This window comes from Cyanistes caeruleus, chromosome 2 (genome assembly GCF_971803275.1).
Source record: "Cyanistes caeruleus chromosome 2, bCyaCae1.hap1.1, whole genome shotgun sequence".
Lineage (NCBI taxonomy): Eukaryota > Metazoa > Chordata > Aves > Passeriformes > Paridae > Cyanistes > Cyanistes caeruleus.
The window spans coordinates 105,757,089-105,784,188 of record NC_141702.1 but is presented as its reverse complement, the minus strand read 5'-3'; the positions used below and the strand labels follow the sequence as shown (position 1 = coordinate 105,784,188).

At 47.3% G+C, this 27,100-nt stretch overlaps 2 protein-coding genes across 3 annotated transcripts in view; one reads left to right on the top strand and one right to left on the bottom strand.

Annotated features, from left to right (window-relative positions):
* LOC111942001 (uncharacterized) overlaps positions 1-27,100 on the bottom strand; it is a 235,442-nt gene that overhangs the window by 77,830 nt on the left and 130,512 nt on the right. The window lies entirely within an intron of this gene.
* On the top strand, positions 100-26,544 carry LOC111922366 (TOG array regulator of axonemal microtubules protein 2-like). Its single transcript, XM_086878896.1, has 16 exons — positions 100-526; positions 3,929-4,140; positions 4,535-4,695; positions 6,868-6,956; positions 8,519-8,680; positions 11,462-11,594; positions 13,296-13,401; positions 14,128-14,363; positions 15,893-16,045; positions 17,190-17,307; positions 18,265-18,368; positions 19,740-19,944; positions 21,133-21,349; positions 22,434-22,520; positions 24,689-25,138; positions 25,594-26,544. Exons 5-15 carry the CDS (start codon positions 8,617-8,619, stop codon positions 24,922-24,924), a joined length of 1,659 nt encoding a protein of 552 aa, XP_086735022.1. The 5' UTR covers positions 100-526; positions 3,929-4,140; positions 4,535-4,695; positions 6,868-6,956; positions 8,519-8,616; the 3' UTR covers positions 24,925-25,138; positions 25,594-26,544.

Genomic DNA, 27,100 nt, shown 5'->3' with positions numbered 1-27,100 from the left:
GATTGGTGGAGGTTGCGTGATCTTAAAGACCAATCAAAGGACTGTATTTAGACCAATCAAACTGCGGATTGAAAAACGCACCAATCCGACATTGCGAGAGACTTTAAAACCTCTGGGGTGTCCAGCACTGGCTCTTCCTGAGGAACTCTCTTTCTGAAGGAAGCGCCCGGCCTGTTGTGCGGCTGTAACTCTTTATCCAGACTGCTGTTTGGGGTCGGGCTTATCTCGTCCTCAGCCCTCAGTGGTTGCTCGTTTCTAAATAAACGAGTTGACTTCTGAAGAACATCTGAGCCTCATTTACCAGAATTCTGGGCACTAGTCTGGGATAGCCATGCCCAGAGGCGGTCCCGTGGTAAGAAGAGCCCAGGGAAGTGTACACCCAGCTGTTTTTCTTCTTGGCTGCCTGGGCTTGAATTCCTTCTCGACCGAGGAAGGAGGTGCCAGCTGCACCTGAAAGAGTACCGAGGGCATAGCAGCCTGGAGTGTACGGAGCCTCCGAGAGGGAGCGGGGCTCAAGGTGTTCAGGGTAAGTCTTGAGCGGGGTTAAAGGTAAAAGGCGGTACGAAGCGAGTATGTGTGAAAGAGACGGGGGCTGTCAGTGCAGACCCCCGAAGCAAGTGTGGACAGTTGAGTGAGTGCAGCCCTGGGGACCCCTGGCTAGTGGGAGACCCCTTGAGCTGGGAACTCAGGGGCTTAAAAGGTGCCAAAGGAGGTCATAGGGTGGAATACCTCACAAACCACTGACTTTTGGGGCCCTGAGTTAGAAACCCAGAGGGCTTAAAAGGTGCTGGAGGGGTTTGTAGGGGAAAGGGAAGTTGCTGGTCATGGGAGGGCCCTCTCAATCATTAGGACAGAGGAGGGGGAAGAGAACATATCATCATAGGGATTTATGGTTACTTCCGTGGTGTCGGGATTTTGTGTTACTGGTTGCTTTTGTTTCAAAACTAGTTTTGATCTAAGTAGCATCTCATGTCTATTGACTGTTTAAGATACTGGTTTTAATTCCAATAGAATTCTTTTTTAGCGGTTGGTGGTTTGCTGTACAGGTTGCTTTTGTTTTAAAACTAGTTTTGGTTTGGGTAATGTTTTGTGTCTATCGTCTGAGATATATTAGTTTTAATTCTAATAGCCCTTTTTTTTTTTATTGCTAGCTTTTAGCAATAAAGATTCTGGTTTGCAAAGCAGTGAGCCCCTGATGAGTGAGGTTCTGGGGTGAGGGCTAGCCAAGAGTCCTCAGACCACTCCTCAGGAGAAAAAGAGGAATCTGCCATCTTGTAATGCCCTTGTTATAGGAGATGCCATCTCAGGGATTAAGAAGGGGAAGCTTAGATGATGAAGAGCAGTGGCCATTTTGCAGGAGGCTGGATCTCCTTAGGGGAGAGGTGTGTCCTCCCACGGTTATTTCAGTTAAAACCCAGCCATTTTATTTCCTTCTGCTTCTTAGCTTCTGCAATTTTGTTTCACTTCCCACAATTATTATATTCTGCATCCACCATCTTCATCTCATTTCCCACGCCACCTTTATTTAAGATTCTGCCATCTTTCTTTTGTTTCCCACACCATTTTTATTTAGGATCTGCCATTTTATTTCATAAATTCTGACATCTTTATTTCATTCCCCCACACCAATAGTCACCTTTATAGCCCTTAAAACCCCTGTAGATTAAATAACATTATTTCACATAGAAACTTACTCTTTCCTTCTCAATTTCCACTCCCAAGCCTATTTTATTAAAATTTATAGAACAGTATTATACAAATAGTTTGAATTAATATTGAAAGTGTCAAATTAATATTTGAGTGACTCGACCATGGGGCAGTGTGCTGGAAAGAATGCCCATAGGGCAATTAGGTCAAAGAAAGAGAAGGCTTTGCTCAAAGATATTCCCCCTACCAGTCCTTTGGGGGAGATGCTTGAGAAGTGAGGAAATGAGGAAACTTCAAAGGACCTAGATAAAATCAAAATGATAAAGTATTCCATAGAAGTATGGCCTAACGAAAGCGTAGCCAAGGGCCCTGTATATTTGCCATGGTACGGCTCCCAAGAAAAGTGGTCATGTATGGTGTTGAACAGGTATGTTAATTTAAAGGAAATCCAAAATGAGGAGGAAATAAGGTATGCAGCGTGCTGGTTAAGAAATACAGCAAAGGGTAAAGACTAAAGTGTATAAGGTATCCAAAGAGCAGGAAAAGGAGAGGAGTGAGGTTGAGCAACCCGAGAAAAAATGGGACCCCCTTGACCATCTTCCACCACCCCCTCGTCCAACTCCACCTGAGTCCCATCTTCCTTCTCCACCACCCCCTACCTCAACCCAGCCTATTCAACCTATTCCTTTACCAGCATACCCCACTCCATCTCTCACTCTTTCAACATTACAATCCCTACCCTCATGTGTTCTTCTGAACCTACCCTTTCTATCCCTTCCGTGAACCTCGCTTTGCCCCCAACCTCCCTCATACCACATCTTTCCCCCTTAAGTGCCCCTTCAGGCCTCCAAAGTTCACCAGTCACCCCTGTACCCACTGCTTCAGGGCCTCCTGTAACACAACTTAGTCCCTCAGATCTCTACGTAACACCCCAGGGATTCACTGTACACCCATTCTTGCCCCAAGCACCTTTCAAAATGTCCCTCTTCATTTTTCCCCCACGTCCCAGCTCCCTGGAGAAGAAGCTAACCTGAGTAAAAGGTAGTAAAAAGGAAAGTGCGTGTATAGCAAGGACAGACAAAGCAGAAAAGGCTTGTTGTTGTGAAAATAAAATAGAAACAGAGCAGGGGAAGCCGGATGAAGGCTCAAGATATCACAGCTATAACACAAGGTTCCAGGCCAAGAAGAGTCAGAATGGAAAGGAGAGAGCTGAAAAACTATTTCCCTTGAAGGAAGTACTGATGGGAGGTGCTCAAGGGGGAATAGGTTTTGTTAATGCTCCATTAACTGCCTCCGAGGTAAGAAATTTTAGGAAGAAAATCAAAAATTTATTGGAGGACCCAACTGGAATATCAAATCAATTAGATCAATTTTTAGGCCCAAGTATATTCACTTGGGAAGAATTAAATTCGATACTAGGCATGCTCTTCTGTTCAGAAGAGACACGGTTGATTTGAGGCTGCCGTGAGAATCTGGGAACAGGAAAATCGGGCAGGCCCAAGGGGAGAAGAAAAGGAACCACTCGTCCAACCAAATTGGGACCCAAATGAATCCAAAAGAAGGACATGAGAGATTATAGGACATTGATAATAAGAGGAATAAGGGAGGCGTTACCGAGAGCCAACCACGCTAAGCTAGTGTTTGACAGCCAGCAAGAGAAAGATGAGTCCCCTAGTACTTGGCTTGAGATATTAAAAAGACATTTCCAACTTCCTTCTAGCCTGGACCCAGAAAGTCCTTCTTAGTCAAAGCATGAGGGGCCTGAAGCAACTCCGGATTGAGGACAAGATGAAGGCTGAGCAGGGCTCAGCCTCACACACAGGTGCGGGGAGGGGCTGGGCCACTCTTTGGCAGGAAGAAGGGTCTTGTGCCAGCCTAGAGAGCCTGTGCACATCCCCAGGGAACAGTTCTGCCCTGCATGTGCCCCCTGCAATGAGCTGTGCTGCTGCCAGTGCCCCGTGCAGCTGTAGGGCTGCTCAGCTGTGGGGCAGGGACAGGAGCAGGAGGCTGCATGTGCAGCTGAGCCATGGCTGCAAAGCCCAGGGCTCTGGGCTCCCTGCTGTCCCAGGCCAGCCCAGAGGCCAGGCTGTTCCTGTGGGAGCTCTGTGCAAGCGGGACAGGGCTTTTCCTCTGGAGTGCTTCAAGGGTCTTCATGCCTGGAAATGTCAACTTGTGCAGCTATTTAGAAGTTTTCAAGGATTCTCTCCCACAAAATATGGAGCTTCTGATGCTTTAAGTTTGCTTTGCTGCCTCAGTAACATTTTTTGTTTCTTCTTGGCAGGGCTGACTAGGTTCATTTTTTCCAAATCATTCCGGCTATCTCCTTCTATGCTCCTTCCCTCCGCTCTGTTTCCTCCCAGCTGGAAAAACTCTCAGTCTTCCAACAGAAGAGAAATGTGCAGCGTTGAGAAGGAGAGTGGGAAAAATGGCAGTGGCTATGAGGAAGACACCAGAGAAAGAGAGGAGCTGAAGTCAAAGGGAAAAAGGTGTAAGGTAAGGAGACCAAGCTATGTCCTGTGTGGGAGATTTTCAGTCGATGTGCTGCCGGCAGAGCTTGGTGAGCTTTCCCTGTGAAGTGAGCCCAGGGAAGCAGCTGAGCCAAGGAAGAGCTCAGCTTGACACTGAGCTTCAGGATGTCTTTGCAATGGGTGTGTGGTGCAGACTTCACATTTTCAGTGTGTAACAATAGCAGGAGAGGACTTTGAAGGGTTTCTAGGTTCTCCCTCAGCACTTCCCTTTGCATTCCCAATCCTGGCCCAAGCTGCTCCATCAGTCTGATTTCTGTTCTCCTGCCAGGTCCCAGTGAAGACCATGGCTAAATGTCTTGAGGCATGAATGGGGACAGGACTGGATGCCTGATGTGAGCATTGTACTCTACTCTTTGCAGGCTTCCTTGCTGTATCCCACTGAAGGGGATAAGAAGAAGGGGTCACTGGGACTGCCTTTGATCCCCCCGATACGCAGGGCAGTAAGTCCCGATGTTGGCAGTGCTGCAGGGTCTCTGCAAAGCTCTCTGCAGCTGGATGTGCAAGAGTCCCTGGAGATGAGGTAAGCCAAGGTGTCTGCTGCTCCAGTGTGCTGTTCACCTCGCTCTTCCCATCTCGTGAGGTTATTTTGCACAGTCAGCTCTCCCATGTATTTAGGCAAACCTCTGTGTATTCAGCATTTGGCCCTATCTGTGGTGATCCAGCCCAATGTCAAACCCACCACCAAATGGCCCAAGAGCAAAGGTGGTAGTGGGAAAGAGGAGGCAGGACTGAAAACAGCCTCAAGACAGGTCCTCTTCTGGACCTGGCTGTTGATTCCCTCTGTAATGTTTGTGGTGTCATTTGGGAACTGTATTGCATGGGTCTGGATGCTGCAGATCTTTGAATACTGTGATGCTTCACTGTCAACATCTGCAGCCACAAGAATATGATTGGACAAATACTGCCAATTGTTAAGGTGTCTGCAAATTCCAGTGCTCATTGCTTTAAAGTCAGGTGCCATAGTTCATGTGCCAACACTTCTAAAATAATAATTTTTTTTTTTTTTAAATATACCGACAATCCCCAACACAGAACTGAGTGGGAGTTACAGAAAAAAGGGCGATGAAAACTAGCTTTGAGAATCAATTACTTCATAGATGTAATTGTCAAATTCTGGAGATCATTGTGTGTTGCCAACTGTTTGAAAGAAAAGGGATCCCAAAGTAAACCTAAGGTGGAAATTCTCTGTGCTGGGTCTCGACTGTGAAATGAGATCCCAGAGATGTTATAGGGTATAGATGTATAATCCAATTGATGTTTAATAATTCAGTCTGGGCTTCAGATCAAAAAGAGCAAGGTGCAGGAGAAGAGGTACAGGACTGTAGCTGATGGAAAGATATTGGCTTGGAGAAGTGTGAGAAAATGTAGCTGTCAAGCTTATCTGAGTGATAACAAAAAAGGAGGGGTCATCCAATTATCATTCACCTTGAAAATCTTCTGTAGGACTTTTAAAGTGCAATCTGAATATCCTTCCATAGATGCTGTGTGTGAAAAAGCATGTTTTGTCTTGAAAGAGTAAGGAGGTGTAATATCATTCTCAGGAGACAGCAGTGCTCTGACCACATGGAGCACGAGACTGTCACCAGTGTAAGGCAAAGTCAAGCTTTGCAGCAGTACAAAAGGAGCTGCCCTCCATAGAGACTCGTGTCTCAGCTCAGCAGCTCTTACTGCTTCAGAGAGGCTGTAGGAGCCACTTGGCTCCAAAAGGAGAGACAGCAGAACTGGGGGGTTAGGATGCAAGTTGAAGAATGACTGCTGTGTTTCAGCCGGAGCTTGGCCAGCTCTGTCTGACTCCAGCAACTGAGAGCTTAAGGACAATGAATCATCTTTGCATCTTGTTTAGTTTCTGTGTTGCATTTCCTCCTTCATCAGAGTGACCATGCTAAGAAGGGTTGCCTCCTTTCATGCTACACGCATTTCCTCCGTTCTCTTTCTTCCTCCTCATCTGTTCTTTTGCCTTCCGTTTTCATAAGGTCCACACCCAGCAGCATAAGTGAAGATGATGACTCTGAAGAAGGAGGTTGGTACAGGACATGTCTGTCCTCAAATGACCTTAAGAATTTTGACACAGAAGTGATATTTCAAAAGCTTAGTTTAAAAATAATTCTTTTCAAAATTTGTTTAAATTATTTTCAATTCCTTGATGGTCTCAATGGGCTCTTGGAGAGCCCAGTCACTGGGAGTGTGCTGTGGTGGTGCAGTGAAAATTCCTCCAGTGTGAAGTGCTGAGTGGCTGGAGCTGGAGTGGTACCTTGCGGCCCTGGAAATGCAGTGCAGGAAAAAGAAACATTCCTCTCCATCCAGCACATGCCGTTTATCTCCCTGCAGCTTTTCCAGTGTCACAGTCAGAGAAAAAGCAGGCATTGAGCATGAAAAGGGAAATGTTCCCAGTCCTTCTTCCTGCCTTTGAAGGTGAAAACCTTTCCTTGGGGCAGTTACTGAGCTGAACCCTTTGGGATGTGAAGGGGATGCTTGGACATTGTCTGGTTCTGCACTGGGAGAAACAGGGGAACCTCCTCTGAGGGAAAGTCCCTGTGAAATTTCCAATTAAGGAGCAGGAGGTTTCTATACACAATCCCTGTTTTATGAGACCTCTGCAATCTGGAATCTGTCTTGCCTGTTGCCCAGCATGGTGTTTTTGAAGGCTTGAAATCTGCCAGAGATTTACACCAACCTTTCCTTCCATTCCCAGGCCTCCCACTGAGCCAAGCCAAGGGGACAGATCGTCCCACCAGTCCTGGTCATATGAGTGACGAAGACCTGAGGGACAGTTCTGGAAAGGTAAGGGTTAAAGACAGGGATGAGCAGACTTCCTTTCCTTATTGCTTGGCCCCAAATGTCACTGATCATCATAATCTTCCATTCCTGAGGGACGGGGATTCTTCTTGGGATATATTTGCTTTTTGAAGTGCAATTGTGTGGCTTTTACTAGTGGTGAAAAGGTGACTGATTTGGAGATGGTGCTAAGGTCATGCCAGGAGCTTTCTTTAGGTGCCAAGGTCATTTTAGAGAAGTTCTGAATGGCAGAGCAAGCTGCAGACTTGTGAATGTGTGCAAATTGCACCCTCAGGAGCAGAGAAGCAAAGATTGTAATGTTAAGCGTAAGCAAGGCTGAAAAATAAAATGAGAGTTTGATTTTTCATGGTAACCTTTCTGGCTGTATCTCACAGCCCTCTCTTTCTCAATTTTTCTGCTCATTAATATCAGTGTTTCTAGAAATTGTTTTCACATGAGTCGTTTGCTTGAGGTCCTTCAGAGACCTTCAGAGCTGAGCTCTTCAGAAGCCAGGAAGTGAGTGCTGCAGTCAGGCTGTTCTGCTTGCATCTGAGTGGAAGCTTGAAGAGGAGTTCTTTCCCTTCCCCCCAAGATAATACAGAGGCATGAAGAGTCATGCCCAAGGTTTCACTGACTCAGTAAGAGAATATCAGCTTCCCACCTTCATCTCCAAAGTCTTTCAGAGTAGAAAATTTTGTCTTGTAAAGTTGACTGGGGCTTCAGACTCTCTCCTGGGGAGCAGCCTGCAGGGAAGGGGAGTCCAGAAGAAGGCTTCTCAGCCATGGTGGAACTGAGTAGAAACAAAATTCAACGGCTTCTAATGAAAACACCAGAGATCCTTCTCCTGCCACAGCCTGCTGAGGAGCTGGCACTGTAGAGCTGTGCTGAAGCCCCGAGCCAGTGCTTCTGTTGTAGCCCCAGGAGCAAGCAGCGTTCCTGACTGAATCCTGGCTGAGGGGCTCTGACTGCAGTGCTGTGTGTGCTGCCCCCAGGGTGGCAGCAGGGACCTTAGGAGGCAGCACTCAGCCCAAGGGCATCACTCAAGGCTATCTGCACTTTCATTTGGTAACTTCCCCAGCCAGACTCGGAAACAGGAAAACAAAAGCAAAGCAATACTGGGTTTTCCTTCTTTCTTAGGGGAAGCATCACTGCAATTTGGTTTTAAACTAGAAGAGGGTAGATTCAGATTAGATTCTAGGGGGAATGTTTTTATAATGAAGGGGATGAAGCACTGGAAGGGTTGGCTCACAGAAGCTGCTGTTGTTGATCCATTCTTGAAGGTGTTCACATCCAATTTACATGGGGCTCTGAGCAATCTCATCTAGATGAAGATGTCCCTGCTCACAGGGGTTGGACTAGATGGTGCTTAGAGGTGCCTTCCAAGCTAAACTCTTCTAGGATTCTGTGATACTGTGATCACAGTCCCATGTTAGCATGCCACTGTTATACTTGAAGTTCTTTGGGATAACAAAGAGCTGTTACCCAAGTCCAGCAAGTTTTCTGGCCCTTTCCATCGTCACCCTGTGCAGCAGCCTCCACTTACAAGCTCCTCTTTGGTCTCCCCACAGGCTTTAGCCTACCGCCTGTCGATGGCACAGCTTCCAGTGTGCGGAGAAAACACCCTGGTAGTGCCTTGAAGGAGAAGATCTTGAGGAAGCAGAACAACATGCCCTCACTGCCCAATATGCCCATCATCCATGGGATTGGCAGCTTCCCACGCAACTCCTCAGGTAAGCCTGCTCTGAGGCAGCTTTTTCCCCCACGGGTTTTTCCTTGCCCAAGGGGCACAAACTGCCACCTGCCTCACCCAGCACAGCTGGGATCTTGGGTCCATAGCCTGTCCTGAGAATGAACAGCAAATGTACTTCTGAGTTAGTCCAGCTCTGCAGTAGTGGAGCAGTTGGTTCTTAGAGATCCATTGGGAAGTTGAGCTGAATAAAGTAGTGGTAAAGGCCTAAGCTCTGGCTTTTGCCCCTCCTGATAATCCAAACCACAGCACTGGTGCAAGAGGCAGCTGTAACTGCAGGGATGAGCTGTGGGGCAGTGTGCCAGGGTGTGCTCACTGGGCACCTACGAGTACCACCACGATCAGTTGTCCACTCACCATCTCATCCCTCTGCCTGTGCTGCTGTCCGGCTCTGCAGACAGCTTTCCTGCTATCCCAGCAAGGGCTGTCTCTGCGTGGCAGTCAGCAGCTTGGTGCAGTCGTGCTGCTGCTCCCAGAAGTGCCCAGTGGCTCCTCACTGCTGCCATCCCACAGCCTGCAATGCCAAGAGGGAACAAGCAGTGCCTCCTGTGTCACCCCAGCCAAATACAGTGGCCGTATGTAGCAGGTGACAGCCAGGAGGGGCTGCCTGGTGCTCCCAGGCTGTTTGCTGCCTGCAGTAAATACCCAGCAGATAGTCCCTAGTGGTTCTTGTCTCTCCCTTGTGGGTAGAGTGCCTGTGCTAGCATTGCAAGTAGGGTGAGATAAGAAGAAAGGAGCTAGGAATGATACTTGGAATGCTCCTTTCTAGAGGTGCTACTTCCATGTTGAGAATTGACCAGAACTAGCCTGACGTGGCTCTCCATTCATAGTGAACCTAGATGTGTATGTCCACACACTTCTGCAGTGACATCACTGATGTCAGTGTCTGGGGTACATCAGTGACATCCACATTAGCCCCCGTCTGAATATTTTTGATGTTATGGTATACTTTGTGAGAACAGGCAAGGTAGCACAGAAACCCTGCAGAGTCTAGAGAAGTTCATCTAGATTCTGTTCAGTGTTGATAGTCCATCATTGTAGACAGCTCTGATGTTTTCATCTACACATTAGTGTATTTGTTTTAGTTTAGGGTAAATTAGGGAGGAAAATTCTAAATCGGAATTTTTTTAGGTAAATGCCTCTCCTCACTAACTGGTTCAGGAAAAGGAAAAAAAAAATTCTTTGGAGAGAAGTGGGAAAAGCTGTTCATTTAACAGAAATTGAATAATATTAAATAATAAAACCTCTTGCTGTTCGATGGGATGGTAAGTTTAGGAAGAAAAGTTTTTTTCATGCAGTGCAGCTCAGCTCACTCAGGTTCTTATCAGTCCCTCCGGCGCTGGAAAGTGCCGAGGCCCAGGCCCCGGTGGGCCACAGGTGTGAGCTCTGGGGGTTTGGCTGGGTGTTCAGTCCAGAGCAGGTTTGCACAGATCTAAAAAAAGAAAACAAAGGTCCAGGGAACTCCTCTGCTTTAGCTAGCTAAAACTAACTAAAAGCTAGAGAGAAGCTCTGTCCCGCTGTCTGTCCATGCTGCACACACCACAGTCTAGGAGTGGGATGTGTGGGAGTGATGATTTTTTTTAACAGAAGCTGCATGCTTTTTTTTCCCCCCTCTCTTGCTCTCAAAGCCAGTCTTAAAGGTGCAGAACTTAATATATAACATAAACCAGATGATAGGGGATACCAGTATCATAAAGTCACTCCAGGACAATTAGGAAATGAGCTATTGAGTGCAGCATGACCTGAAATTTTGGATGCACAGTGCTTTTGATGACAGTTGGGTTTCATAAGAAATGCATTTATCATCTGATTTTTCTCATACCTTGTATATTTTTCCTTGCCAAAAAATAGAATTAAGGCAAAGCCTGGACACCTGATTATCAAGAGCATGTGTCTGGCAATAATTTGCTGCTGTATTTGCATATTTTTATCCTCAGTTTGCATTTGGAAGGCTTTTATATCAACTGTCTAGACTGGAAATGGCATTTTTCCTCAGGTGTAGGTTTAGGCACTGCTGAGTTCACAAACACATCCATTTGATGACAAAGAAATTTCACTTCAGCATCTTTGAAATACAGCCAGTGTGTCCCTCTGAAAGGGCAAAGACTCATGATGCTTGGAAAGAACAAAATCCATAAAGTACTCCCTGGCCAACAGTAGGCTACAATGTATGTGCAGTCAGCTGCCTGCTGTCTAGAAGATTTGAAGGCAATGGGAAGAGAGGCGCTGTCAGGAGTGAAGGGTCAGGTATCGCTGCTCCCTGGTAGCTGCTCCGTGGGGATTCAGCCGGGCCCAGCAGGGCTGGGTTGTTCAGGCTGGGCTTGGTGCTGTGGCGAGGCAGCTGCAGGTCTTTCCTCAGGGAGTTGCAGAGTGCCTCTGTCGTCGGGGCTGGGGGAAATCAGGGCGCTGAGACAAGAGAGGCAGCTGAGGGGTTCCCTCCTGGGCTAGCAAGTCCTGCTGGTGGGCGCTGTCTGGCAGGCAGTGGGAGCTCTGCGGCATCAGGAAGCTGCCGCTGCCTGTGGTAGCTGTGGCACTTGGCAGCTGGCGCTGTGTGGGCAGCTGTCAGCTTTAGCCTGGAGCTGTGCCCAGCTGGGGGGGCTGGGAGAAAGCAAGCAGCCCAAGGAGCCAGGCAGCAGGGAAGTGTCTGTCCCAGTGCCACTTTGTCCCACACGGAAGCCTGGCTGGGAGATGGGGCTGCAGGCCGCTCCATGGCGGGGTGCCTTGCCCGGGGCTGCAGCGCTCATGGCTGACCCTCTCCTCACAGTGACCTCGCAGACGGCCTCTGGGGCCAAGCGTCGAGAGGAGCTGCTGCGTGGGAACTGGCAGAAGGACACAGCCACTTGTGACCCACAGCAGGCCTTGCTCAAGGCACTGTCCTTGCTGGGCAGCGATGACTGGTAAGAAAGGCCCCGTTCACTCTGTCTCCCTCTTAGCGTTAAGGTAGCTCAGAAGTGGATCTTGCTAGTGCCTCTGAGCCCCGACAGCCCAGAGGGCCAAGGGGCACCAGTGAAACCACTGCAGAGCCATGAGAGGATAAAGATTTGACAGCAGCCTTTTCTTGGCCTTGGTCTGCAGCAGTGCTCCAGCTGCAGCAGGTCCCTGCCGTTTGCTCGCTTTGCCTGCTGCTCCATGGAGCTGCAGAGGAAATCTTGAGGGAAGAGAGAAAGCTGTGGGACAAGATGATTTGCTGGCTGAAGGCAGAAGCAGGATGGCAGCACTTTTGAGTGTAGAGATTTGGGTGCCTTGGAGCACTGGCCCAGTGGGACTGAGTAAGATTTCTTCTCTCTGGTCCCACTGCTGTCAGCAATGGCAGGTGACAGGGTCTCCCTGGGACCTCCTGCATGTGAATGCCAGAAGCAGCTCCAGGGAGTTCCTCTTCCTGAGAAATGGCCTGACTTGTGCTTTCAAGTCCCTCAGCCTGTCATTACCTCTGAAGGTCTCATGGCAGAAAAGAAGGAAAAAGAAATATAATCTTCTAGGAATCTTGCATTTTTGGAATTTAACTTTTTCCTTCAAATTTTACTTCTCACTGCTTCATATGGGCCTGAGATACTTGGTTATAACTCACATCGTGTCCCAAAATTTGACACAGACAGAAGGAGGCCCAGACGTGGTAACCTGACGGATGTTGGGAGGTATTGGTTGTCTTTTTGATGTCTGGGTTGGCATCCACTCACTGGTGGATGCTTCATTCACACGGGGATAAGGACTCCACTCACACTGGGATAAACATGAAAAATCTGCCACAATGCATCTCCTTGTGCAGTCACCTTTGTTTTGCCCTTTCTCTTCTGCTTTCTCTTCCCCATTTCTCCTTGGTGCCCTGTGAGGTGCAGAGATCCTCTGGAGGTGTGGGGGGGTCTGGGTGACATCAGGGGTTCCTGTGGGATCGATCACCAGCCCTGTGCTGCAGCCCTGATGCCTCACAAACCTGCCTGTAGCTGAGGGCCTGCACAAAGCAGGTGCTGGGAGATGGAGTTGTTTGCACCTTTTAAATAACATGTTGCTGTTGTGGGGGTTGTTTTAGGTAGCGGGCTTTGCCAGAGTTTTAGCTGTTCTTGCCCAGTTGTGGAATCTTCTGGGACATCCTGCTGCTTTTTTGGGCAAGGAGGAAAAGAAGTGGAGTGGGTGAGAGACAGGCCTGGATTGCAGAGTGGAAAGTCAGCTCCAGAGTGCCAGTGCAGTCTCTTACTGCTGAACTGCCTGCTGGGGCTTGTAAAGAAGGAAAAAGCCCCAGTAACAGCCCCATGGGACTGTGTCTCAGGGGCAGGAACAGGGAGGTGACAGGAAACAGCAGCTTGGTTTGGTCTCACAGCTTCTAAGAAGCAGTGAAACACGGATTTCATGGGCCAGAGGTTTCAGAAAGGCTGTCTTGTAAAATGGCCACAAATGAAGACTCTGAAACCCCTCTCTTTGCCTTTTGGATTTGTGTGTGCTTTTGACAGCCACAGAATCCTGTGGCCACGAGTTCCTGAAGTGCTCCTTGAAAAGCACCTCCCACTGAGGTCCCACTGAGCTGCCAGCCTGGTCATTTCAGAGGGTGCTGCCTAGTTCTTGGGTGGAGAGAAAAACCAATCTTTTTGGGACTTGCCTTTCAGGGAGCTGAAGGAGAAGGCGCTCTCCAGCATCGCACAGCTGGCTGGGTCCCATTCAGAAGTCTTGCTTTGTAGACTTCGTGAAGTTTGCCTGGCAGTTACCAGCGAGGTGAGAACATTCTTCTGAATTGTCCCCCATACCTCATACATGGTGTGTAGAGTAGATATGTGCATGTTCATGTCCATGTGTGCTCAGGGATTGCCTTCATTTCTGTTTCTAGACCTTGTATTTCTAATGTCTGTCAGCTAGGATCAGTGTGTGCATGTAGCTATATTTCCTGGTAGGTTGGCTGTCTGACACTCATCTTTGAGTGAGGTGTCATTGTAACGCAAGGTGCAAATGCACAAACTGAGACATTAATTACGTTATTTTCCAGAGTCCTAATCTCTGCCTGAGCTGTAATTCAACACTGCCAATTAGTCTGTAGACTTGAGCCTGTGCTTTCCATTTCTTGGCTAAGTCCTTCAACTAATAGTGTTGCTTTTTTGAACAGGAGCACATGATTCTTTTGTCTTTATGACTTGTGCCTTATTGTTTGCTAGCAGCGCTTGTTTAATTTGTTTATTTCCGAATAAACGGGCCTAAAATCAAAGGGGTGGACATGATAGAAGAGTTAATTGAAATGATTTGTTTTTAGGCCTGCTGTCAGCAGGTCTGAGGCCAGAAACTGGTGCCAGACTAAGTGCCTTTGTGTGCCTATGCTCTCCTGCTCTTATTGTGCTTTCATCTTGCCCTGGACACAGTGGGACGTGTTGTCAGTTCCTGGGACTGTTGTCTAAGGCCACTGGTTTTCTTTTCAAGGTGATTCTTATGTTTCTCTCATCACTTCCCCAGGTGACCAACCTCCGCTCAAAGGTGTCCTACGCTGCAATCGTCACTCTTGGAGAGCTCTTTGCAGCCTTGAAGAAGGACATGGACTCCAAAGTGGATGAGGTTGCTCAGGTCCTGCTCCCGATGGTTTGGAATTCCCCAGAGTTTCTGGAGAAAGCAGCCAATCAGACCCTGGGGATCATGGTGGAGAACGTGACTCCTGCACGAGCACTGGCTGCTCTCATGGACAGGGGAGCCAAGTAGGTTCTTCTGCTTCTAGTGATCTTCTTCACCTTCTAGTGTGTGCGTGGGGGAAGGGATGAGAGACAGAATGGGAATGGTGGGAGGGAAGGCTCCTGCATCCTGCATCTTCTGTGAAGTCAGGGACTTCATTCCCCCATCAACCTCACTTCTTTCCTCTTGTCACCTGTTTCTGCCCTCCTGCAGCCTATAAGTTCACAGAATCACAGAGCTGTAGAATATGGGGAGTTGGAAGGGGCCCATCAGGAGCATCGAGGTCAGCTCCTGGCCTTGCACAGAACACCCCAAGGATCACACCAAGTGCCTGAGATTGTTGTTAAAATGCTTCTTCAACTCTGTCAGGCTTGGTGCTGTGACCACTGCCCTGGGGAGCCTGTTCCAGTGCTCAACCACCCTCTGGGTGAAAACCCTTTTCCTCATATCCAACCTAAACCTCCTCTGACTCAGCTTCCTGCTGCTTCCTGGAATTCTCCCAGCCTGTCAGAGCTTCCCAGAGCTGGTGAATGGTGGGAAAAGGATAGTGCCTGCAAAGGCTAAGGATAGAGCCTTGTGCTTTTGTGGGAAGAGGGACAATTGAAGTTGTAGCTGTGAGCGCTCTTTGATATTTCACAGCGCTAAGCACAGAGGCCCTGGGACAAACCATGCCTCCTCATTATGCCATTAGCTTGAGAAAGAAGGAGGGGACTTGCTGGGGCATGGAGCACATGGGAGAGAATGTGCTGGGTGGGGCACAGACAGCACAGCAGGTGCAGCTCCTGCCAAAAGGATTCTTGTAGGACTGTCCTGGCCGTAGAGCTTTACTTTCTGTTCAGACTGATGTTTCATGTTAGCTTTGAGATGATGAATCACTTTACAGGCACCTTCACAGGCCGAATGCCATGGGACAGCTGAAGCAAATGCTGCCTTAAGTGTTGGTGCTGGGCCTGATAGTTCCCAAGAGACAGTCTCTAGAACAGAACAACCTGGCTGAACTGCCTGACACCCCTTCCTCAGCTTTGGAATAGGGTAAAACATTCAGATGTATCCCTTGCCAAGCCTCACAGAAGGAACAGGCAGCATTGCTGGATATTCTGCAACCTCACGCCCCAAATCATGGGGCATTTTCCCTGCATTTGTTTTTCTCAAGAGGTCTCTAGAATTGGGGATAAATGGGAGGAAAGAGCCTCAGTCCTGCTTCTGCTGCTTTGTGTAGTGGGTGCCTCTGATGGGTCAGCATGAGTTGTCATTAATTTCTAAATTATTCATATGTAATCTATTTTTCAATCTTTCTCAGGGAAATTTTTGGGAAAGAAATTGAGTATCAGATAATGCAGGGAGACTGAATTCCTCCCTCTTCCTTGCAGCCACTCCTTCTGTGCAATGCTAACTTTGTGTTTATCTGAGGACAGAACCTCCTACAGGTGTCTAAAGTTGCAGGGAGAACCCAGGCCTCCTTTGCCCAGCAAGGACAGGGAGCATTCTCTGGTCAAGGCCTGTGCTGCTGTGCCTCCTTCTCCCTGTGTCCCAGTGTTTGCTCTCTTCTTCCCAGGAGCCGCTACGTCCAGGTGCGGAAGTGTGCGGCCGAACTCCTCCTGTCCTTGATGGGGAAAATTGGAGTCACGAAGATCGCAGGCACACCCAGGGCTGAGAACCTGGCACAGGTGGCAGGGAAGCTTGCTCAGGACTGTCACAAGGACACAAGGTAATGATCTTCATTTCACCTCCTAAAACACGAAATCTGTTTGGTGTCTGGCTTTAAAAGGGAAACCCACAAAATTGTAGAAACTACAGGAAATAATATGTTACCTCTCCATGTGGATAAGGGTCATAGAATCACGGAATACGCTGAGTTGGAAGGGACTCATCAGGGTCATCAGGTCCAGCTCCTGGCCATGTGCAGGACACCCCAAGAGACACTTCATGTGCCCAAGAGCATTGTCCAAACCCTTCTTGAGCTCTGTCAGCCTTGGTATTGTGACCAGTTCCCCAGGGAAATGACTGTACTGGGTAACCTGAGGTTGTCCAGCAAGAAGGAGCATTGCCAGCTTCCTGTGACTTGAAGGATTCTTGACTGAGATCAAAAGAGCTCAGATTAGCCAGACTAACAATTTTGTTTGGCCTTAGGTGCACCATACAAAGACAAAGTGTTGCCTACTTTTCATCACTGAAGGATCCCAAATACATATTTCTCATTAACTTAAGATTCTCCTAGAAATACTTCAGGGGTCTTTAGCCAATGTATTCAGTCTTTCTAAACCTATTCTGAAGAAATCTATAATGCTGTTATCTGTGGCTGAATGGCCTCCAAATTTGTTCTTGAAGAGCACTGCAGGTTCTGAGTGGCAAAATCAACCCAAACCACCAAAATCCCCTCATGAGTAAATTCCCATTAATAGCTGCCAAGAACACAGGAGCAACGAGCTGCCCCTGTCCATACATATGGTATAGAATAATCAATAGGAAGCAAGAGGTGTTTTGTCCTGGCCAGCCTGCCTGTTAAAGGAAGGCAAATTATTGTGCAGTGGCAGCAAGACACTGCTAATGGGCTCTGACAACCAAGCAGATGTGTTTTGATTGTTCCCTGGGATCCATTGATCCCACAGAAGCACACACACAGTTTCAGAATCAAATGGTATTTTCTGTTGCCCCACGTTCTCCTCTTGCCTCTTGTGTTCAGCTGACAGCACTGTGCAGCGACAAGTGGAGGTAAATGTCTCTCTTTGCTGAGTAGGTAATGCCTTCTTATGCAAGGATTGCACCTGATGGGTTTAAGGTATCAGCCTCTTCTGTTAACACTCTTCCTATGTTTGTTCACTTTCCTTTCTTTCCCTTCCTTTGTTCCTTAGGCACTATGGACAGGAGATGGTGAAGATGATGCTAAGTCACCCAAAATTTAAAAGGCTTTTGGAGCAATCTGTTTCTACCCGTGACCTGGAAGATATTCTGACAAGAATTAAGAAGAAAGTAAGTGCTTGGCAGGAGAAATGTCTCCTTTTTGCAAGGATTGCCAATGCTTATATGAGATCAAATATACCTAATCAGTCTTTATCTCATCCTTCTGAATCACTTTGCTCCTGGGAATGAGCAGTTAATCTTCAGCTTGTTCATCTGCAGACTACAAAGGGACTGGTATTCTTGGTGAAAAAGTGGGGTTTTGAATATTTTGAATATCACAAAGGGGAAAGGGGAAGAGGAGAAAAAGGGTTTTCATTTAAGTGTAACCCCTCACCATGCTCTCCCTACTATGCCCCCAGTAAAGGAATTAAATGCGAATAGTGCTTCTGAAGATAACATAGTCTATGCAAAAGACACTGGATGTTGTAGTGCCAGGAAAACTTCCAAATATGCAAAAGATGTACATGTCAATCCTGATTACTACAATTACCATCTGCCTGCTGGGAATACTGTCCTACTGCATTATAGCTCTTAACCCTATGGAGCTGGAGGAAGCTTGGTGAATTCAGCAGCATCCAGTGGAAAACCATCTGTTTGTTTGTGGGTTTTTTTATTCTTCTTATCTACATCATAGAAGGGAGCGTGATGTTGTGGAGGAACAGGGAGAGCGAGTGTTGAATCAACTTCCAACACAATGGGCCAGCTCCCAGAGAGTCCAAATTTTTCTGCTGCTTCCTTAAAGAACACTCATTGCCTACCAGTGTGCATTATTCCCATTTCTGCTCAAGCCTAATGAATTTGGGATTTTAGAGTGCTGCTCAGTATGGCAGCACCCATAACCTGCCTTGGGCTATTGAGAACAAAGAGTTGGCATCAGTGAATCTCTGGTCTGTTGCCTTCTGTAAGCTAGGAAATGTCTCCCTAAGCCTTGGTAGCCGTGATCCTGAGGTTCCAACTTGTGTTTTAAACAGGGAGTTTCCTATTGCATTTTCTAAAGAGTCATGGGGTTTCTTTATGTCTTTGTAGGAGATGGAAAGCCAGAAGGGTGAAGGCCCATCAGTCAAGATGCCGGTGAAGAAGAGCAGCGATTCCTCGAAGAAGCCCCAGGCCACATTGCCTTCTAGTAAACGGTACTGAGCACTTTTGTTAGATGGGACAAAGCACGTGACAAGCTTTACATGTCCTTCCTCAGGAAAATCTTTCTGGGGGAGATGACCCGTGCCAGAGATGGTTTCCATTCCCTACAAATGCTCTAAATAAAAATTGGCTACTTCTGCATTACACTGAACACAGCTTCTCTGGAGAGGTTTCCACAGAAATTGGGTAACAAAAAGACACCCATTGGTTGTGGCTCAGACGATGCAGTGCACTGGCAAGGGCAGTGTTGTGGAGGCATGGAGAGGGCTGTGTCTCTGCTGCCGGACTTGGGACAAGTAAATTCAATCAGGGTTGGTTGTTTTCATCAGAGAGGAGTCTTTTTCAGATTGGTGTTTTGATGAGAAGTCCCAGTCAGGAAACAAGATGCCATTCCCCCAAACAAGCAGCTCCCATGTAAGTTGTTGGGCCTGGCTGATTCATGGCTTTCTTACTCTCAAACAGTACCAAGTTTGAGTAGTAAGTATCAAGGCAATTCCTAAGCGACATTGGTCAACAGGTGTCTCAATGTGGATGTTTTGTTATGATATTCCTGTCCTTCACACTGTTTGCTTGATGGACTGCATGTTTGGTTTATCTCCCCCTGTGCTGCAGTCCAAATTTAAGACAGCAATTTGGTCCTTGCTGTCCTTTCTGCCAGGGGTAGAGCTACTTGTACCTGTTCTCCTGTGATAACAGAGGAGAGTTCTTTAGCTCTGTCATGCTCAGTGGTGGCAGAAGAGTGAGCACATGCCTCAGTAGCATAGCTAGGAACTTGGAATGCTCATGGAAGAGACAGGTTGATGAAGGAGAATTGTTCCCTGTGGGTTTGTTAAGCTGTGGATCCTGTCTCTGGGGAAGCAAACATAAAGTTAGCATAGTGCTGGGATGTCTGCCTTCTCTTTTTATCTCTGTTACTGATTTCCTGGATCCTTCAGATATGCCCCTGTTCATCTGTTCAGAGGCATCTGAGCTACTGTTACAGATTGTCATGCCTACTGTAGAGACACTTCTCCAGAGTGATGAGTTTCCTTACTATAAGACACACATGTCCCCTATGAGGAGGCATTTAAATTTGCAAGTTTAAATTCTCTTTCCCCACAAAGCAATGAGACCTTTGTGCCTGGGAAGCCATCTGAAGGTAGATCAGATACATCTCATCCTTGGTTTTCCAGAGTGAGCACTGGTGAGAATGTTACTCGCAGATTGTCTCCTGTAATGATTGTCATGAGGTCCACGTTGTTTTTCAGAGCCTCATGATTTTCTAGCTGGAAATCACATCATTAGGGATGCTCCTCGAGATGTTTTGCTCTCCATTAACTGAAGGTATTATCACCACCAAGTTCTAATTTGGTTTTATTTTCCAGGGTGAAGTCTACCTCTGAGGGACGCCTCCTCCACCGTGCAAAAGCCCAGGTCACGTTACCTCCATCTGTGGAAGAAACGGAGCCGCTCCAGAAGCTTTACGATCTCCTGGAAGCCAAGGGGTTTCAGACACGGCTGGAAGGACTGGCATTCCTTCTCGAGCTGTGCCAAACTCGCCCCCAGCTCATCTCCACTAACATTGTCCAAGTATGTAGGGTATCTTCATTGTTCCTTTCCTTTAGCTCCTTCCCCAAGCCTGGAGCAGTGAAGTTCATTCTGTGTGTCTTGGCACTACATCCTGGCAGTTTGGGCCAGGCTGGTCCTTCTTACACAGACAAATTTCATTCAGATCCAGGCTTCAGAACAAGTTCTTTCAGTCCAGCTGTATTTGTTGGGCAGGTGCCTATTGATGCTGTTCATCAGATGATGACAGAGTTTGCTGCTGCTGTAGCTTCTGCTCTCTCCTACTCCCAGCTGGGTTAAGTGAAGGGAATAGCAGCACTGAAAGCATGGCAGTTATTCTCTAAATAAAACATGGGTTTGGATGGAGAAGAGAAGTATCAGGCTGGGTTGGTTTAAACCCAGATTGTTTTAGAGGACACTTCTGTAAACTTCATCTTGTCTTGCACAGGCACGCGTCTGGCTACTCATTTGCATTCCCTATTCCTCTTGGGAAAGATGGTGCTCAACCTTCTTGGGGGGTCCTGTTCTTGTCTCTGGAAAAGGAGGAAAATGAATAAGAACAGACCTGTGCCTTCTCCTCCCAGAAGCTGCTTTTTCCCTTTCTCCAGTAAATGGTGCCTTATAATGTGGCTGTCAAGGGACTGAACCTGCTCTAATAAGAGCTGTACAGCACATTAAATTTCAGAAGCCTACGTGTTAGTTAGACAAATGGTGTGGTTCCTGGAAGAGTTGATCAGAGCCCTGCACTTCTCCAGACACAGAGATAGAGACAGACTAAAGAAAACTTAGATCTCCTCCAGCCATAGTTTTGGCAATATCAAAATTGCCCTCAGTACTTGAGGCAAGTGTACAGAAAAATGAGCACTGTAAATATCTGGTTCCATACTTCTAAAGCAAAGGTCATATTTTTCAATTAATAAATGAATTAATTTATTTAATCAAATAATTTACAGGGGGAGGGAAACACCATAGGAATTATTCTGTCCCCACCCATACCTCATCAAAATAGATGAAAATCTTTCAACCAGCATGAGGTTGTGCAACCACTGCAGTGAGTGGTCCCCAGGAAAACAGTGAAATTGTGCAAGCAAGTGTTGACCTGTCCAAAAGGATCAGATTCAATCTTTTACATTGCTGAGTGCACATGTCCACATCCCCTCTTCAAAGAAGGACATTGTAATCCAGCTGTCATTTTGTTTATTTTCTCCACAGATTTTTGATTATTTGGTCCTGAGAATATCTGACACTCACAAGAGGGTGAAGCAGAAAGCGCTGGACGTGCTGGCAGAAATCATTGGCATCCTGGAAAATGCCTTGAGCCCGGTGATCATCCATTTGGTTGAAGGAATTACAAACAACTTGAATTCAAAGGATCCCGGGGTTCATTCTGCAGCTGGGAAAGCGCTGGAAGAATCCATTTCTCATTTAGGTAAGGCTGACCCTTGACATGGACTCTCCTCAGCTGTGTCTCTGCCTCTCCCACACAAGAGAATGCTGAGAGCCTTGATAGCTCTTGTTGTCTGTGGAATGCTGCAGCTGACATCCACCAGAAGCTGTGGAGCTGCAGTCTTTACACACCAGTGCCCCAACAAGTTTGAATGTGCATCAGCATTTCCCAAAGGTCCCAGGAGCTCTTGGCTCTGTGCTGCTTGTCTGAAGAGGAAGTCCTGGACTACAGCTTTGCTAGAATTCAGAGCCAAGGGGATTTTGGAGTTTGCTTGGGCCCCATTTGACTTCCCAAGTGAATAGCTTTGCTGTTGGCATGAAGGGACACAGGCCCCTCAGAGCTTCTGCAGAGCAGCCTCCTGGAAGAATCTACATTTATAGGCATTAGCTGCCCATTTCCCACCTTCCTTCTTTGGCTTCTTTTTTCAAAGGAGAACTTTTGTTTCAGCAGCTTCATTTCCTTGTAAGAAACAGGTAGAAATCCAGCTGTCAATGATGCCTTGTTCCACATGTTGTTTTGCATGGTGCAAGATGGCTGTAGCAAATAGCTACCTAGGCAAGGGCTGCTGCAAATTCCTTTGCCACACAGATTTATGTCAGCTCTGAAAATGCCGCACTGGGGAATATGCGTGAGAAATGAAGTGCTAGAAAGGCAGGTCTTCCAGGGGAGTTTCCACTTTCTCCACCTCAGCTGCTCTGTGAGCTCATGAACTGCCTGACTCGGAGCCTTTCTCTGTTCCAAGTATGGGGGGCACATTTTTACTCTGGGATGGAAACCCTTTTCACTGCTTACATGTGATTGAACTCTTGAAGTCCCTGATGTGAAATGTTTAACATAGCTCCTGGTACAGCAGACAATTTTGGATCTACAATTGTACAAGGAGAGCTTTTCTTTTGGAATTAAAAACCCTCCCTAGGAGGCTGGAAGGAAAGAAGAAATGGATTCAAGAACCAGCAGAAATTGACTTTTATTTTATAAAATGGGCTTGCTCCTGCCCTTTCCCACCTCACTGTCCTTTCTCTTATGACCTCCGAAGAGTGAGCAGAAACGTGTGTTTCTCTTGTAGATAAAGTATCACTGATGAAAGAGTTTGGCCACAGATGGAGTCAACTGAGTGGCCAAGCTCTGCTGGACATCACAGAGCGTATCACAGGTATGGCCAACCCTTCTAAGCCAAGAGGTCTTCCAAGGAAGAATGTACAGGAAATGCCTGTGAATAGACAGTAGAGTAGCTCCTCCAAATCAGGACCTGCTGAGCTTGTCTCTCCTGCCCCACACCCATGGCAGGTGTATTGGGCAGGTTTTCCTGGCTGCTGCCGTGGTGTGCAGCATCTGAGACGGGGGCAGTGCTCGGCCTCGTGGCTGAGCTCTCACTGGGACATCTCAGAAGCCACCTTCAGGAAAGGGAAGGGCTAAAAATACCCTAGCTGGCTCCTCTCTTGGAAGTTCAAGGGCATCTGTGACCCTTGAGGGAAAGTGGTGGCAAATGCTGTTCCAGGGGATCAGTTTGTTTTGTCCTCACAGAATCCTTGTTTTGCTCTTGGAAGGTTTTGAGGCTGAACCCTGCAGGGCCTGGGGCTCTCAGCTTAGGTCAAAACTCAACATACATATTAGAGGCACAGATTTAGTGCAAGGGCAGCCTTTGTGGGCAGAGGGGCAGAAGCAGAGTGCTGAGGCTCCCTGCCTGTGCTGTCAAAGTGGCATTGGGCTGAGCATTTCAGGGAGTGCATACAGTGTCTTCCTATGTCAGCGCTGTCCAAAATGCTACAAATGAAGCTGCTAATTGATTCCTCAGAGGAGCTTGCTATGGCAGCAACAGACAAGGAATGGAAACATCATCATCTCAATATATAGTGGAGAAGCTGATTTATGGCCTTGCTTTAACTGGGGCTAAATCCACCACTAATTCTGCCAGCATCTTTAAATGCAAGGTTTAATACACTTTGTATCTTCATTGTGAATCTCAAAAGGGCATGTTCAGCGATTGGGAATGTCAAAGGCGTGTTAAAGAGCAGTTGAATAAAGTAGATCTCCAGGAAGAGGGAGTTTAGTTTTGCAGTTATTTTGATCTCTTTTTCAAATGAAGGAATTAAACATAAATTAGGGCTACTTTAGAAAGAGCAGAAGCGCTCTCTGAGATTTAGTAGGAACACACAGCTCTTTCTCTTCTCAACGTCCATACTGACCAATGTCTTTAATTGCATTTCAACTCAAGTGAACTCCCGTTTTTAAATGGATACCATAACCCTTTTCCCACTTAGAAGCATTGGTTTTGGGTACTTCCAGGAGCTGTTGAAATGCTGATGACTGCTGGTGAATTATCAGCATAGAGAAAATGAAGTGTCTTCCACCACAGTATAGTAAATGGCTCCTACGCAGCATTTTGCCTGTTTAGAAAATGAGAATGGTCTCCAGGCCATTTCAGCTTTTGACCTCTCAGCTAAATCTGCTGTGCACGGAACCTGTTGATACTCAGTTTTCTTCTGTGTTTCATATTGTTCAGTTCAGAAAACGAGCAGAGAGGATGCTTCAGATTTCTCACATTTCTCACAATGTGAGGAAACACTCATGTTTTGGTTAAATTGCAGTCCCCTGGGTAACAGTTTTCTCTCTCTCTTTCCCCATTGTAAGGAAAAATGCCATTAACATTGGGAGGGGAAATGCCATTAAAACGTGGAGATGCTCAGATGCCTTGGCAATGGGGTCTGGGTCATTATCTAAGACACCCTGGGGTTTGGAACTGCTGTTTGTTGGAAGCCACAAAAGCATTCTGCCAATGACACCAGCCAGTCACTGATGTTTCTACTCCAAATGTCAAGCAGCACCCACCTCTGGTGGGCTGGAGTTTTGAAGTGTGGTCTAGTACTGCCCTTTGCTGTGTGCCACTAAGCAAAGGGAAGAGCCAGATTAGACTTTTGGCACCTGACATCAAAGGTCACAAAAATGGAATCATCCTTTTTATTGCAAATCCTTCAATTGACTCTCTGCAGTGCATGTCCACATTTTCAGTGTGGGTTTAGACAACTTCTCCATGGAAATAAAAGGCAATTTGTCATATTCAGGCATTATCCCTGCAGAAACAGATCATGAAATAGTTTAGTAAAAGTACAAAGTCTGCCAGAGCTACAAGGCCCTGCTTGGAGAAATTAATCCTGGGGGGTTGCTGGTTCTGTTTCTGGGAGGATCAGCTGCTTTGCCCATTTCTGGCTCAAGAGGTTCTGTGTGCTCTTTCTCTGATCTTAGCCAGAGGCAAAACTTAGAAATAGATCCTTGTTTGCATTCAGGTTGGTGGTTAAGAAGCTTGTGTCTCTCTCCCGGCAGTGCTTGTGGAATGGGTTTATCCCAGGAGCCCTGAAGTCGTCCAGCGCTACGCCCTGCCCGTGCTCTGGTCCTTCCTGGGGAACAAGGCGCTGCCCGTGCGAAGCGCCAATGTCCGCACTGTGGTCACCAAGCTTGCCTCTGCCCTCTACAAGGTGATGGGCACCAAGCTGAGGAAGTGTGCTGCCAGCCAGCCTCTACATGTGCGGGAAAACCTCTCCAGCATCTTGGGCTGGTGAGGGACTGATGCTCTCCAGGAAGATGACGAAGAGCTGACTCCAACACCTCCGGACGTGACTTTGTAGCTGTGCCAACAATGACAAAATACTGAGGAAGGGTTTGCATCCGCCTCCGCTCTCTCCACTGCCCTTCCTAGTCAAGGCATGGGGGGCCTGAAACAACTCCAGATTGAGGACAAGATGAAGACTGAGCCGGGCTCAGCCTCACACACAGGTGAGGGGGGAGCTGGGCTGCTCTCTGGCAGGAGGAAGGGTCTTGTGCCAGCCTGGAGAGCCTGTGCTCATCCCCAGGGAACAGTTCTGCCCTGCATGTGCCCCCTGCAATGAGCTGTGCTGCTGCCAGTGCCCCGTGCAGCTGTAGGGCTGCTCAGCTGTGGGGCAGGGACAGGAGCAGGAGGCTGCATGTGCAGCTGAGCCATGGCTGCAAAGCCCAGGGCTCTGGGCTCCCTGCTGTCCCAGGCCAGCCCAGAGGCCAGGCTGTTCCTGTGGTAGCTCTGTGCAAGTGGGGCAGGGTGTCCTCTGGCCTGCCTCAAGTGGCTGCAGGCAGGAGCAGGTTTCCCTGTGCAGCTATTTAGAAGTTTGCAGGAATCTGTCCCATGATATATGGAGCTTCAGAGGCTTTAGGTTTGCACTGCATTATCTGTTACACTTTGTGTTTCCATTTTGCAGACCTGACAGGCTCCTCTCCTACCAAGAAGTTTTCTCTGCATGCTTCATGTGTGCCCACAAAGTCCTTGCCTCCCATCCAGAAGAGCCCTCTTTCTTCGGAGCTCAGGAAGAACCTTCTGCCTCTCCGAACCTGGTTGACAAATAGGTTTAATGGCTTAGGCTTTAGAGTTAGGGATGTAGGATATAGTATAGGGATAGTAGTATAGTATAGGGATATAGTATAGTAGGGATGAAGTGTTCTTATATTATAATGTACATTTGAGGATACATTTTGATTGTAGTTTTTAAATAGTGATGACGTATTTTAATTCTTTATATATATTTTTGTAGATACAGTGTGTTTTTTTAATGTTATACAAGTTAAATTTTTTAAAAAAACAAGCATAGAATGTGAGACTAGGACCTGCTAGGTTAGAGGAGATGTGCTGAGGTTATCAGAGTACAGCTCACTTGATGTCCCAGTGACTCACCACGTCCTTTCCTCGCTGGGCCTCTCACCTTTGAGACTGGCTCTGAGAGCAATGGGGGGTAGAAGAAGCACGCAGCTTGTGTTGAAAGAAAAATCACCCCTCTGCATCCTGCTCCTGGATTGTGCTCTCTGCAGCACGGAGAGACAGTGGGACAGAGCTTCTCTTTGGCTTTTAGTTAGTTTTAGTTAGCTGAGGCAGAGGAGTTCCCTGGACCTTTTTTTCCTTTTCTCCTGGATCTGTGCAAATCTGCTTTGGACTGAAAAACACCCAGACAAACCCCAGGAGCTCAAGCCCTTGGCCCACCGGGGCCTGGCCCTCGGCACTATCCATCACCAAAAGGACTGAGAAGAACCTGAGCAATCCGAACTACACCACATGGAAAAGGACATTTCTTCCTGGATTCGCCATCCCATCGAACAACAAGACGTTTTATTGTTTAATATTATTCAATTTCTGTTAAATAAACATCTTTTTCCACTTCTCTCCAAGGCAATTATTTTTCCCAAACCAGTTGGGGGGAGGGGTCATTTGAATTTTTTTCCCTGGGGAAACCCCCATTTGGAGTTTTTCTCCCAAATTTGCCCTAAACTAGGACAGGGGACAATAGACCCAAAAGATCCTGTGTAGTCAAAAGTTTTCTACCTACATGTATTCTGTGCTCACAAAAGGCCTGAGCAAAGAAACAAAGAGAAGTGTGCCCAAATCCCAAAGCTTTGCCCCTTTGCAAGCTCACACCGATCTGGCTCAGAGGTGTCTTCAATCACAATTTCATAGGTAAGAAGAGCATGTGGGAAAAGATGCACTGCTTTGGAAAAGTCACCTGTATGTATATTTATCCAGGACAGCAGTTCAGCAGTGTTGTTTGCTACTTGTTTGCAGAAGGATGAGTGGATGTGAGGCCAACAACCAGTGATGAGGGTTCCTCAAATCTGTCTGTACTCCTGGGTGCCATTCAGCCCAGAGCTATGGGATAATCCCAAAGTGCATCTCACACACGTTCTGCCTCCAAGAAAAGCTTGGCCTTACTTCCTAGAGTC

Excerpts from the sequence above, each read along its gene's own strand:
- LOC111922366 (XM_086878896.1), top strand. The coding sequence starts at position 8,617 with ATGCCCTCACTGCCCAATATGCCCATCATCCATGGGATTGGCAGCTTC. Across the intron at positions 11,595-13,295 it reads TTGCTGGGCAGCGATGACTG|GGAGCTGAAGGAGAAGGCGC; the intron begins GTAAGAAAGGCC and ends CTTGCCTTTCAG. Across the intron at positions 14,364-15,892 it reads CTCATGGACAGGGGAGCCAA|GAGCCGCTACGTCCAGGTGC; the intron begins GTAGGTTCTTCT and ends TCTTCTTCCCAG.